The 15,127-nt window shown below is 43.2% G+C and overlaps 1 protein-coding gene across 1 annotated transcript in view; it reads right to left on the reverse strand.

Annotated features, from left to right (window-relative positions):
- The window catches only part of HTT (huntingtin), a 283,920-nt gene that overhangs the window by 78,785 nt on the left and 190,008 nt on the right, over positions 1 to 15,127 (reverse strand). The window contains 6 exon segments of the mRNA XM_073610874.1: positions 856 to 978; positions 1,087 to 1,225; positions 5,364 to 5,440; positions 5,544 to 5,720; positions 7,605 to 7,784; positions 11,680 to 11,824. Of these exon segments, the coding sequence (XP_073466975.1) occupies positions 856 to 978; positions 1,087 to 1,225; positions 5,364 to 5,440; positions 5,544 to 5,720; positions 7,605 to 7,784; positions 11,680 to 11,824 (841 nt within the window).

The following is a 15,127-nucleotide window of genomic DNA, read 5'->3' on the forward strand; positions in this document are numbered from 1 at the left end:
GAGTCCGAGACGGTCTGTATACCACATCCTTCTGGGCCAATTTGATGCAATGAGAATTAAATGTACCCTTTCCACCCCTATTTTGTGCCACAGTTGAGGGAGAATCTTTAACACAAGAAAGGCATAGTTCAGCTTGAATGGAGTCAAAGGAATTACCAGGGCATCCATTGTAAAGGCTAGGGGATCCCTTTTCCTGGCTACAAATCTGTTCAGTTTGTTGTTAAACATGGAGGCCAGTACTCCCACATGGAAGATGTGCTGGAATGTGAATTTCCACACAGGGGAGGATTTGTTTCTCTTAGAGCAGCAAGATTCCTGGTATCCCTCTGGTGGTTTATGAAGGCCATGGTGGTTTATGCATGTCAAACTGCACCTTGACTGGGTGACCTTGCAGAAGCGGGGTCCATTGTTATAGAGATAACCTGATGCTTCTCAGAATGTTGATGGGGAGACATGATTCTGTTGAATGCTGTCCTCTGGATAGTTAGGGAAATGTAGACCCCTCCCCTAAGCAAAGAGACTGGTATCCGGTTGTAAACACATTTCAGAGCATTGGATGGAATGACTTTCTCAGCTCCAATGCAGAATTGAAAATTCACCATGCCAGGGAGAGAATTGTCTGGCTGTACAGACACATAGGATGGTCCAGAAAGTGGATCAAATAGATCCATGAGGTGAGGATGTTGAGCGGAATTATCCTGAAGGGAAACTGGAGAAAACATTAAAGGAGGCTACTATTTGGCCCAGAACGTACAGGTCCTCTTGTAAAACAAATAACTGAAGTTACCCACACAGCATGACACCCTTTAAATAACGTTTGCTGTAAACTGCAGTGAAACACCAGTTTGTTCTTACCTTGTTGGTTATAAAGGCGAGACGATCAGCCCGAGGTATTTTGTTCACCAGTTCTGCTCCTTCCAGCAGTGCAGAATCCGAGTGTGTGTAACACTGGGAACGTACCAGGGACACATACCAGTCCTACAAAGAAAGGCTTAACTGAGTCCTTGACTTAGCACAAGGTAGAACATAAAACAGAACAACTCCATCTCTGAAACATATTAACCATAAGAACAGTGGTTCACACACCTCATCTGGGTCCAGCGTTTCCAGTCGTGGGTGACCATCCCCGTCCAGCGGGTGGGAGGTCACCAAAGGTAAGGGGCTAACAGTGTCTGAAGCTACAGTTGCCCGAAATCTGTCCAGCAGAGAATAAAGTCTTTGATGCCTAGAAAGATAGATTCAAAGACCAGCGTTAAGATGAAGATAGAAAGCAAAACGCATACATTTCTGCAATATTAATCTTTTATATACTGTAACTTCCTCATACAACAATCACACTCCTAGTTCCTGCAAATGGCTGCAGTGCCAGGTATTTATTAGGAAGGGGTGACATTTATTTCACCCCATTGCTTCGTGCAATTACATAAACGAAAGTTTTTTGTTTTTTTTTGCAGTATATTCCTGCTTTTTACTACTACTATACTAGCATAGTGAAATCCATTTATCAATTGGATCTTGCCTATTTATAAAACAGCGCGATTTAGAGAAAAACATTAGAATTGTTTGGGGTGGGGACTAACGCCTCCAGATGAAAAAAAGCTTTTCATTTAGCACTGTGCAGATGTCTAGGATTAGATATGAATCAATCACATAAGTAGATGAAGAAGAATCACTGCAAATTAAAATGTTTTTGAACTCCCCAGGGGACTCCATGCACATTGTACTTGGTCCCGTCAACCCATCAACATTTGTACTGTAGTTCACACTTTCAACCAGGGTGCCTACTGGACTCCCCAGGGATGCCTTGGTAAAGTACCTAAAAATTTCCCCAAAATGCCCAAACATTGTGTACAAGCGAATGGGTGGATCAAGCCTGCCATTTTGTTTCACAAAGCCAAAGGTTTTTATGGTTCACCATTACAGCACTGGCTATTGTGCGGGCCAGCCGCTGGCATCCTAACAACCAATTACATAATTGGTTGATAAGGAAGACATCGAATCCCAGCACAGCAACCTTGTTTGCCCCTCTCCGTCATCACTGGGGTCAACGTTAGCTTAGTGATAGAGATAAACTGAGGGGGAAGAGAAACACTGGAATACTAGTCGGTAACGGTGTGCAGAGGTATATTGCTTTGCAGGAATAAACCACCTCTAATGCTGGGTGTCCTACATGTGTGGATGTTGCTGCATTACGTAAAACTATCTAATTTTTTCCCATTTTAGAATGGGGTGCCTCAAGAAAGGGGTGCCGTGACTAAAAAAAAAAAAAAAAAAAAAAAAAAAGGTTGAAAAAAAAAAACTGCTGTAGTTGCTGGGAAGTGTAGATGCAAGAAGACAGGATCTAGAATTATGTGTGGCAGCAGGTAGTGGCGGCTGGTGCTCCAAATTTTTGGGGGTGCGCAAACGGAAAAAAAAAAAACAAACATCAATTGAAGCTTCACTGTGCCCATCAAACGCAGCCACTGTGCCCATCAATTGCCACCACTGTGCCCATCAAAACGCAACCCCTGTGGCCATCAAAACGCAACCACTGTGCCCATCAAAACGCAGCCACTGTGCCCCATCAAAACGCCGCCAGTGTGCCCCATCAAAACGCCGCCAGTGTGCCTCATCAAAACGCCGCCAGTGTGCCCCATCAATTGCCGCCAGTGTGCCCCATCAATTGCCGCCAGTGTGCCCCATCAATTGCCGCCAGTGTGCCCCATCAATTGCCGCCAGTGTGCCCCATCAATTGCCGCCAGTGTGCTCCATCAATTGCCGCCAGTGTGCCCCATCAAAACGCCGCCAGTGTGCCTCATCAAAATGCCGCCAGTGTGCCTCATCAAAACGCCGCCAGTGTGCCCCATCAAAACGCCGCCAGTGTGCCCCATCAATTGCCGCCAGTGTGCCCCATCAATTGCCGCCAGTGTGCCCCATCAATTGCCGCCAGTGTGCCCCATCAATTGCCGCCAGTGTGCCCCATCAATTGCCGCCAGTGTGCCCCATCAATTGCCGCCAGTGTGCCCCATCAATTGCCGCCAGTGTCACCCAAACCACCAATCACAGCGCATCCAATCACAGCGCCTGTCGCTTCAGCCAATCAGGTGACAGGTAAACAGACCCAGTGCACCTGATTGGCTGAGAGGCGGGTCAGTGTTGGGGAAGCGATTTATTCGATTCCCTAACACAGCACTACATAAGCAGCGAACGCACAGCAGTGCGCCTGCTGTTTACCAATTTGGAAGCCTATTAGAGCCCACGGCTCTAATCAGGATGCCTATTAGAGCCAACGGCTCTAATCAGGCACTTCCAAAAACACCCCCGCCACTGTAATTCAGATGCCCGGCGCCCGACAAGGGGCTGGACACCTTAATAGGGGGCGGCAGCGGCGCCAATAGATAGATCCATGCAATGCAGAAGAATGAAGATTGATGGGTGCAGGAGAGTTGGGGCGGTGCTCCTGCGCCCTCTATGGACGCATCGGCACTGGCACTGGGGGGGGGGGGGGGGGGGGGGTGGTTGGGAAAGCCTGTAAGCATGAGGCTCCTTGATTGCTCAAGGAAGTACAATTCTGCCTGTTACAAAGAAAGTGAATGAGCAGCACTAGAACTTGTAGTTCCTAACACTGTCCATTCACAGCGCAGCCACCAGAAAAGGCAGAGGGGGGTGACATCAGGAATGTGTGTAAAGCTGGCACACAGACACAGCCCAGACAGGAGAGGAGGGAGAATTGAAAAGTACTTAGTTGAGGCTGAGCCATACAGGTACTGGGAGCAGACAATGATCTGCACTGCACTTCCTGTTTGCATTCTTGTGTATTGTACTTATTGTATGTCTGGATTACTTGATCACAGGCACATAATGTGCCTATTATAGAATCATAGAAAAGTGGCGGCAGAAAAAGACTGATTAGTCCATTGAGTCTGTTTTTTGTTTGTATTATTGTTGTTTTTTTCTATTTTGTGAAATCGGAGTTCCACCCAAAAGTGGAACTTGCGCTCATTTGTCTCCTCCCCCCCCTCCGTGGCCACATTTGGCACCTTTCGGGGGGGGGGGCGCTTATCCTGTCCCCACTTCCAGGGGTTCTCGCTGCGGCCACTTGCGCCAGCAGCTCGGCTCCCTCCTCCTCCCGCCGCCAGGCCAGTAGGTGAGAGGAGTGGAGCGCATGCGCAGTAGGGTTCCCGGCGTGAAGACATAAGAGTTCCAAAACCCGCAATGGCAGCGCTGGACTCCAGGACAGGTAAGTGTCCTATTATTAAAAGTCAGCAGCTTCAGTATGTGTAGCTGCTGGCTTTTAATTTTAGCAGGGATGGACGGACCTCTGCTTTAACTTTTCTGTCTGACTATAGATCTATGTTTATCCCAAGCCATTTACTGTTGACGGTCTCACTACTTCTGCTGATAGTTTATTCCAAGCATCAACTACCCTTTCAGTAAAATAATACTTTGTAAGATTAGTTTTGAACCTTCCTCCAGTTAGTTTAAGGTCATGTCCCCATGTTCTTGATTTTGGTTTAATATTGAAAAAAAACTGCCCTCCTGAATCTTATTCACCCCCTTGATGTATTTGAAGGTTTCAATCATGTCTCCCCTTTCCTTTCTTTCCTCCAGACTGATTAGGTTCTTAAAGTCGCTCTCGATATGTTTTACCCTCAGTCAGAGCTTTCACCATTTTTGTTACACATCTCTCGACTCTTATCAATATCTTTGTGTAAGTGAGGTCTCAAGAACTGGAGACAGTATTCTAAATGAGGTCTCACTAAAGATCTATATAGAGGAATCAGGACCTCCTTCCTCCTGCTGGTGATCCCTCCAGTGATGCATCCTAGAATTCTATTGGCTTTTTCCACTGCCTGGTCACACTGTTTGCTCATTTTGCAATCATCTGAAATAAGTACCCCCAATTTTTTTCCTCTGTAGTGCTGGCCAACATTGTACCCCCAATGTTGTACTCTCTCAGGGGATTTTTTTTCCCTAGGTGCAATATTTTACATTTAGAAACATTGAACTGCAGTCTCCGCTGCTTTGATAAGGAAATCAGGAAATCCAGAGCAATTCATAGGCACATTACTCTAAACGGGGAACACGCCGCACACAGAGAGGAGGTGATGGCGTCAGTGCTAGCTGTAAACCCACAGAACACATAATTTTGACTTCACCTTGGGGTGAAGCTATTACAAGCATAAAGAAAATAATGTTCAGTTACTGTACACCTACAGCAAGGATCAGAATGGGACCAGATTCATTGTGCCCTAGGTCCACGGGGATTAAAAAAGGAGTTTAAGCTGTATTGATACTCTTAATTGTTAAATTAAACAAATCTTTATTTCTGCGGTAATCAGGAAATGTTATAGCAATATGCTGATCACTCTTTTCACTTTTACCTTTGTGCTAAACTACTGCTCTGCAGATATTCCTGTATTCTGTCCAACTCTTCTAAAGGTACCTGAGAAATGCTATTCTGTAAGGATACAAAATATTTGTAAATACACCATACGGAGGCCACACAAATAAATGTGAAGACATGAAATAGCTTTATTTCTTTTGGAATTAAATTTCCGTACCTGAGACGGCGCCGCCAACAGCATTTCTACCCGGCGACAGGCTAGTGTATCCACCATGCGAGCCAGCACACGGAATGGGGTACACAGCAGCTTGTCTATATACAACATCAACACTGCACCAGACTGACTCAGGTGAATACCTTCCAAGCACTGCAATGTCTTCTTCAGAGAAGTTGGCTGGTGGGTGAAAAAGAACTTTGTAAATATGCTTTCAAAATTTGTCTTAATGTATCATTCTAATGAAAGAAACAAGCAAAAATTGTAGATAAGCAAACTAGAAAAGGCAGAGCAATGGCTGTACAGCTGGAGGTACCCACTGCCAGCACTAATGTGCCAGCTGTGACAGGCAGACTAAGAGCCTATGTCAGCAGGCTTCGATGGGCAAAAGAAGCATGCTCTAGATATCAGTTTGAGATGCTTTTGAGATCATTCGGAATTAACTGAAGTATCATTGCACTGCTTCAGCTGCTACTTCATTCTCTGAGACTTGTGTGGAGAGAGATGCAGTTCTGAAGTGACCAAAAGCCCATCAACACTGGCCCTAAAGGTTTTATCTACACACAAGGCTTTACATTTTTGTGTTCTTTCAGTTGCATTCAGTGGTCACTAAAAGATTCAGTGATCACTAAATAAACCCAGTGCAGCAAGTGGGGAAAAGGGTACTACTGGTAATATAGGAAAAAGGTCTCTAGTACACAAGGAAGATATCAGTGGGTGCTGAGGGAATCCGAATATGGCTAGTCCTACTCTCCTCCTTTAGGGTATCATATTTTCCCTGCATGTAGAGGAGATTGCTGATTATTAACCAATACAGCTAATTTCTGCTGCTAAGTGGTTTGGAGCTACAGGCAAAAATCAAAGCCGCTATAGTACCCCTTTAACATCAGTGTATCGTGTTGATTCTGGCAGTAGATTCTTTTTTATCCCCGCTTCCTTTACAATAGGGTAACTGTCACTCTCCCACTCTAGCTCTCACTGGAGCCCTGGACTTGAGTGAGGGAGGACGCAGCCGTCTATAGCCCTCAGCCGTGCATTATAAGCAGGAGCCAACTGTAAGTCTGGTATCTGGGTGGATCCTGACAACTTGCTCGGGATCCTTCCACATAGAGCAGCGCTGAGAAGTCAGCCGACAGCAGGTCACAAGAGAGCAAAAGTAAGTGCACTCCTGGGATCCAAAAGAGAAGAAAGTTCAAGGAAGCATTGGACATACTTCTCTTTTAAACACTCCACCAATTAAATTTACACTTTTTTTGCACTGTATATTAACATAGTTTTACATTACAAATAATTTTTCACAGAAAACTCCAAAAGGAATGCATAAGGGGGCAAGCTTACTGTGACGGGAGGGCCCATGGAAACAAAAATCCCTTGGAAAGGTTGGGAAACCCATGTTTCAGCTCCCCATGCACCTCTTATATCTAAGTCACCCTGTGCCATCCTGGCACGGGGTGACTGAGAAAATATATCTTGGATTACTTAAAATGGGACAGTAATATTTATCCACAATATCTCCCAGGATATATGTAAAGACTACTCTTGGTTTGTTTGATTCTGAACTCAACATGTTAGTTGAGAGAGCTGATCACATTGGCCTCTAGAACTGGGTAGGAGCCGGACAGTCAATTCCTACTATAGTTTGTTGCCTACTAGGCTGGGGGGGGGGGGGAGATCACTGTTTGTATTGTTAATTAAAATTAACTCCTGCTATTGTGAGAATGTGTCCTGTGTTTATACTAATGTGTGAAGCTCGGTGACAACAAGTCTGACCTGTAGTGAAATCCTGATTAATCATACAATGCTCAGGAGGGCACAGAGTCACATCGGCTGCTTTAAGGGATTGTAGAGTAATATGAGCAGGAGGGGGGGAACCTCCTCTTCTACTGTATATAAGACTGTATTCTGGTTCTAAAAAAATGAGTCCATGTTTAGCAAATAAACAAGTGTCGTCTTGTTTTGTGCTTGTGAGCAGTTGGAATATCTGATTACTGTATTCAGACTGGGAGGAAGCGGTATATGACGAAAGCACTCAAGTGGAGTGTGGGGATGTTCCGTTACACTTACCGTTGCTAGGTTCTCACAGCGAGAATGTATGGCTTGGATGAAGAGACCACTGGCAGCTGAGTTTCTGTGTATTGCACTAATGAAATCCTGCACTGGAGGTTCATGCGACAGGTTGATGAGATCCTGAACGTGATTGACTATCAGCCAGGTAAGATGCTCTGAATCATGCAAGTTCTGACACTACATAACAAACAAAAAAAAAAAGAAACTGAAAATGTCAGCAGCAGTAGATTACACAAAAGCAGAGTTAAATTGTATGCAATGTTAATAGTTATGCACATCATGAATGAGCAGCCAGCTCCATGTATGTACCAACTGTGACAGACTCACCTAAGACAGGTGATTTTGCAGGCTAGCCTCTTGCCTACTGACTATGGGCTCTGGCTTATAAAGGGAAACACTACTCTTTGTGAGGTGTATGCCTGGGGGACCCTTGGAGTAATGTTACGTTGGATTCAAGTCCATGTCTCCCCAAACCTCTGGGACTCTAGGCCCGGGGTCCCTGTATAGGGCCTAGCTGCCTCATTACCAATAGTGACTGCTTCACACTGAGACTCAAAGCGATTTCATCAGCGCCTGTCTTTCAACCATTGTTTACTGTGCCAATTAACACCTATTGTCTGCTAGCAAACTACTGTGGAGATGAGTTTATACATGTAATAATGTGTATTGTACTTCGTGATCTTGATGCCGGCAAGTCTGACCTGGAATGAGACCCCTGAGTGTCCAGGTGGCTAGTCGTTTAATCAACGTTTCTAGTATATGTTGGCGTTGTTTAGCTTTGGTAATTGTGTATAGTTTGTATTGTTAGGGTAATATAATCAGGAGGGGGATGTCCTCCTGTGCGGTATATATTCTATGCGAGTTTGTTCAATAAACGTTCCAATTTTGCAGCTGAGGTAGTCCCGTCTAGTTCTCGGTTGCAATATGTGGCTATAATATCTAATATCTATGTTCAGACTGGAGGAAGCGGTATACAGATTTAAGCGGAGTGTGAGAGAGTTCCGCCACACCAACATACCTTTTTAGGTACATTCAATAAATAGCACAAAAGAAAACAATTTTCACAATTTGATTTATATCTCATAAAATTCAGTATAAAATAAAAAACTAAGACTGGTACCCCTATCCATGCCTATTCTGTAGCTTACAATGGTCCGATGTCCAATTTAACATACCATAGAACCTATACTTCACATTTTGACATTTTTGTTGTAAATCGATTGAGTGGCTTGAGTCATATCTGCACACAGTTATATTTTTACACTGCCTTGTTATTCCTTGAGATTTATATCCATTGTCCTATCAAAATGGAGCTTGTGTGACATTAAATCATGCGTAGATTTTCAATTCTTTACACAGGACCATTTGGAAAGTGTTCATGGCCGGGTTTATTGAATTGGAAAATTCAGTCTAAGGCCTCATGCACACGAGACGCTGTTAAACGCGCGTTCAGAGGCAGTTGGACACTTTTTTCAACTGCCCCTGAACCCATTCCTCCTATGTATCCATGTACACAGTCTCGTTTTTTGGAGTTTTTAGGCAGTTGCGTTTAACCTTGTTTTTTCAGAAGCAAAAAAATGGGTTCATACGCAAAAGTTTTCGACATTTCAGACGCCAAACACGGCTAAACGCCGGTACCACGTTTAGCCGCGTTTGCATTTAGAAGTGTTTTTAAAGGAACCCTATTTTTTGGACCAGAAAACACAGAAATATGATGGTAAACTGCAGCAGAGAATAACATTTTACGACCAGACTTTGGGGCCCCATATCTCGGGGCCATTTGGTGTTAGGAACCCCATTTGGTGTGCAAACACAGTGGAACTAGCACAACATATCCAAATTTGGGGTTCCTAGCACCAAGTGGCCCCGAGATACGGGGCCCCAAAGTCAGGTCACAAAATGTCAATCTCTGCTGCAGAAAAGTGCTTGACATTTTGCAACCCAAATTTAGAGCCCCATATCTCAGGGCCACTTGGTGCTAGGAACCCCAAATTTGGTGTGCTAACACAGTGGAACTAACACTAAACATATCCAAATTTGGAAAATGTCATTCTCTGCTGCAGAAGTGCTTGAAATTTTCCTTTTAATCTGGCATACGATTCTCCCTTTAAACTGCATCTTTAAAGCAACCCAGCTTGGCTATGTATCCCAGGCTGTTAGTGGGCGAAGCCTACACAGTAAGGGCAGACACAGGCAGAAAAGGGCCTAAGGAAGGATAGCAGCTTTGGGCCTTTGACTGACATTTAAAGAAATGTAATCAGAGAGGAGTTTCCAGGTTCTTTATGTTTAGAGGAAGAGATTTAATTTCCAAATGCGGAAAGGTTTCTGCACAGCAAGAGCTGTGAAAATATGGAATAGACTCTCTCAAGAGGTGGTTCTGGCCAGCTCAGTAGATTGCTTTAACTGGTTCCCGACCTGTGGCAGGTTGGCTCTCCTGCGAGAATCAATGTCACTGTAGGTCGGGTGCATACACTGCGATCTGTGGGCACGCGCATGCCCATTCGCTAACGGAGGAGCCAATCAGCGGGTCTGGCGGCCACCTGTAATCGCTCCACAGAGGCAGAACGGGGATCTGCCAGTGTAAACAAAGCATATCCCCAATTCTGTTAGGGGAGCAGAGTGAGATTGTCTGTTCCTAGTGATTAGGAACAGTAATCTCTCTCTACTTCCTGTCAGTACACTCCCCCCACAGTTGGAAAGCACCTCCCTAGGGAACATTTAACCCTTTGATCACCCCTGGTGTTAATCCCTTTCCTGCCAGTGTCATTTATAAAGTAATCAGTGCATTATTATATCAGTGATCGCTGTATAAATGTCACTGGTCCTTAAAAAGTGTCCGATCAGTCCGTCGCAATGTTGCAGTTCCGTTAAAAATTGCAGATCACCGCCATTACTAGTAAAAAAAAATAATAATAATAAAAATGCTATAAATCTACCCTATTTTGTAGATGTGATAACTTGCGTAAACCAATCAATATAAGCAAATTGGGATTTTTTTCACCAAAAATATGTAGAATACATATTGGCCTAAACTGCGGAAGACATTTGTTTTTTTTTTGTTTTTTACATTTTTTTTCTGGATATTTATTATAACAAAAAGTAAAAAAAAAAATTGCGCTTTTTCAAAATTGTCGCTCAAATACCACCAAAAGAAAGCTCTATTTGTGGGGAAAAAAGGACAATCAATTTTGTTTGGGTACAACATCGCATGACCGAACAATTGTCAGTTAAAGCAACGCAGTGCCGTATCACAAAAAATGGCCTGGTCAGGAAGTGGGTAAATCCTTCCGGGACTGAAGTGGTTAAAAAAGGCCTGGATTCTTTCCTAAATGCACATAATATAACTGGGTACTAACATTTATAGGGAAAGTTGATCCGGGGAATATCCCATTGCCTCTTGGGGGATCAGGAAGTAATTTTTTACCCCTGCTAGAGAACATTTGATCATGCTTTGCCGCGTTTTTTTTTTTTTTGCCTGCCTCTGGATCAACTGTGGGTATAGGATTGTATATGTGGGATTTTTTTTTTTTATTGCTTGAACTAGATGGACTTGTGTCTTTTTTCAACCAGACTAACGGATAATCCAATTCTTCCAATGTGCTCTGACTGTGCCATCTGTAATTATCTCTGCCAAACCACTGACACTAGAAATCTGGCCAATTACATGTTAAACGGGAAACATAGTTTTTGCTCAACACCACACATGTAGTCCAGGAAAAGGTGACATTACATGGAACAGCTGTTTGCCTGTTTGTAATATGTTCCCAAAGATAAGCATTTTTTATATATTTTGGAGCTGCATTCTATTATGTGATATAAAGTTTGAGAGGGCAATGAAACCAGTAAAATTCATTTTAAATATTTATTTGCACATTGCTGTACCACTCATGAGACCAATGAGAGCCCCCCCCCCTTTTTTTTAAAGGAGCATGGGCAAGCATCTAGCAAGTTTAAGCATGAATATAGGCAAAGTAAATAGGCCTGACACAAATAAAATGCATTATATAAGATTACTTAAAAGGTCCTGTTAGTTTTTTGCTTTTCTTCCAAGGAGACCATTTCTTGTACTCACCACATAGTCACAGAACAGGATGAGGGCCCCTCTCCGCACTATTTCCCGGTTACACATGCCAAGTTTGGACTCCGGCTCAGGCTCATCGCTGTCAGTTGACATCTGGGGACTTAGCAGCAGTTTGGTACTAGACAGGCTGTTCCTCCTGTACACAGTGATTAAATACACGGGCTTTAATGTCTGCACTTTGTCAACTGTTAAATGGCAGCTGATTTAACAAGGCAATGTAAATGTAGTCTTGAAAATGCAAAGTTTTCTAACCCAAAGCATGCAGACTTTTCTATCCATTAGCACAGTGGAGACACTTTAATGAAAGCTGAAAGCAGCTGTGTTACTCTAGTCTGTAATATTTTCTTTGTATGGCAGCAGAACACCACAAAGCTGAGCACAGAAAAGGATCTGACCGGTAATCTGCCAATGATCAGACGCTAAGAGAATCCTCTTCTCAGCAGGCATGTATATCTGCTACCTGTAACCAACATGTAGCCGGGAGCAGACTACGGTTATCTGGCTTTTGCAGACTATTACTATTCTAGCCTTGCTCCTATGTCCCCCTAGTGTTGGATCTGAATCACTGACATCACCTGGAGGCACAGAGAAAGGCATTGTGGGAGATGTAGTCCTCTGCATAGGCATTGCTGATCTCACAGAAATGACTGAACTGCATCTCCCAGGAGACCGTCTGCTCTGCAGGGTAATTGTGGGAGAGACTATATAGGGATCTGCAGACCAGGCCCGTGCTCTCTTGCTTCCTGGATCCCACCATGTGAGCATCACTCTGCCTCTGTGTAAGAAGATTGTGGCCTAGCAAGCGACACACATCCCACCGCTCCAACCCCAGCGAGTCCAGCCATCGCCCGCTGGCAGAAGGACGACCTGCAGCAGCGCTGAACACCACAGAGGCAGTTCGCTGAATTAGCAGACTGATTCCTGTCTCTGCCCATTTGAAGAAGGAAAAATCGTTTGTTGGTCCTATCGGGAGGCTTGGAGGTCTATCAGGATTGGTAAGGGGGCTTGTGCCCACAGATTCCAATTGCTTTGATAAGTACTACACATTCAGCACAATGCACATGTGACATTCGCTTGGATTACAAAGTATTGCTATCAACTTGGATTTGCTATCTTGCATTGTTCATCATCACTTTGCTACAGCCAGGAATCTTTGTTCTATGAGCTCCAACATTGCCGGACAGTGCAAGGCCTTACTTTTAGGACAGTGTTGTTAGTACTCTTAAAGGGGACACTTTACTGGTCAATATAGTATACTATCTCTCATTAGGATAAAGATATTATAGGTCGACCCGGGGTTCTCCTTTAAAGTAGACATATCTCCTTATATGCAGTGATAGCTTTCATTCAATATCCCATAGCGATTGTGTATATTGTTGTCATTCATGTGTTATTGTTATTGCTACAAGTGTTATTTCAACCTAGTCTTGGCTGAAAACAAAGATATGGTATCGTTTAAACCTCTCATCTCAAATAAGTAAAGACAGAGAGAGTTGAAACTATTTGCTTTGTGTCTGTGTGTCCAGGTATACACAACATGTCTGAACCTAGAGTGTCAGAGGGGCTGGAGAGTTCACAGGGTCATGGCGGCATAAGAGAACATGCATTATCAAGCAACCCCTGAAGGGGCAGTACTACAAGCGCTCTGTGATGCAATCTTCCTACATGCAACCAGCAAACAGAGGGGATGATCAATATGCATAAAGTTTAAGTGTATTTTTGGACAAAATATAAAACACATGAACTTTTCCCCATGCTTTATCCCTTTTAAAGTATAGAAAAATATCTGCTGGGGCCATTGTTCTTTTGGCAAGTGGGGAGACATTTTTCATACTTTTATTGCACTTCTCACAAAGCTCTTTTTAGAGTGAAACATGTTAGGTCTTTCTTGGGTATAGGTACTTTAAATTACTTTATTTTTTGAGAAGTTTTCACTTTTTACACATGGTTATTTGCCTGTCAAGTTAAGTGGGCTTTGAATCTAGTCTACATTATGTAAGCAAATATTGCATGAATGGGCAGAGGCTGGCACTGTTGGTAAGCTGGGCTTCAGGGAGCTAAATTAAGCCTTTCACCGTCTGCAGTGTCTTAAGTCTCGTACACACTATAAGAAAATCGGACAACATTTTCATTCAAAAAATTTTCATACAATTTTCGTATAGCGTGTACACAACTTTCGACAGCTGATTTTGCCTTTTAAACCTAAACCTCGAGATTACACAGGCATTATTTCAGTCGCGGCAAAAATCATGCGACATTAAAGTGTGAAAGGGGCCTTATTTGAAATAGGACCATATCGTTTTTATTCGGATTATATTTAGTGTACCGGCTGATCCTGACAGAAATCCAAAGTGCTCCTAACTTTCTGATGTGATCTGACAAGACTGCCTCTACTGTACTAAAATCCTAAACAGTGCTGTCAGCCCTTCCCATGTTCTACCCCTGCTGGAATACAGAACATCTTTTTTTTTATATTCTGGAAATTAGGAAAGGCAGAGTCAAGGGCAGGATCAACAAGTATTTGTCTATGCCTATTTTGAGAGACAAATCATAGGGAATTGTTCATGTGTTGAAGAGATGTACTGCAAAGTTATTTACAGAATAAAACATGTCATTATTAATGATGATGCTACTTGCAAGTGGCAATGTGCAAAGGAGGAGTGTCCAGGTTCAGCTTTAAAGTGGCAGAGAAGAGGTTTACTTTAAAACTTCTTTAAAAGAGATGAGATAAAATACATCTATTGGTAAATCAGAAGGGTTCTTTCACATGTTCCTTATTCCAATTATTCAAGAGAGGCTAAAGTGATCCTACCGCCCCCCCCAGTCTCTGAGAGTTCCCCTTTAAAAACAAAATGAACCAAGAAACAAAAATATTCTAAACATTGTTCCAAGAGGATCATCTACAAGACTAACTGAAGAAACTGCTGAATTATATAAAGTGTCTCCTGACAATGAGTAACCGGCTGCACATTAGGGGAAAGGTGGTAACCATAGCAGCGAATAATTATAACTTGTTAGGGCTTCCCAATTAATTATATGGGACCAAGTAATTACGTATAAATTGGTGGTACAACTTGTACTTTGGGTGTTAACTGTGTAGGAGTAAACACTGTATTTATGACGCATGTCATATTCAATTTGTGCGCACAATTCCATCTACTGGTCTTCCTCCTCCTCCGCTAATGAGAGTTGAGTTAAATGGCAAATGGTGTCCTCATTACACCATGCACCAATTCTTCTAATGTTATTAAGACAAGTAACCATATGTGGTCACAAAGTGAGAAAAAGACAGAAAGTTCTACAAATTATCTGGTGAAAAGGCTTCGGGCCAACTTAGAAAGGCCAGTATGGCCAAACTGCAGCCATACTGATGCTTTAAAGTGGTTCTAAAGTCTTGTTACTTTACTGCATTCTGTGCATTAAAGCATAAGTTCACCTT

Source organism: Aquarana catesbeiana, linkage group LG01 (genome assembly GCF_042186555.1).
Source record: "Aquarana catesbeiana isolate 2022-GZ linkage group LG01, ASM4218655v1, whole genome shotgun sequence".
Taxonomy (NCBI): domain Eukaryota; kingdom Metazoa; phylum Chordata; class Amphibia; order Anura; family Ranidae; genus Aquarana; species Aquarana catesbeiana.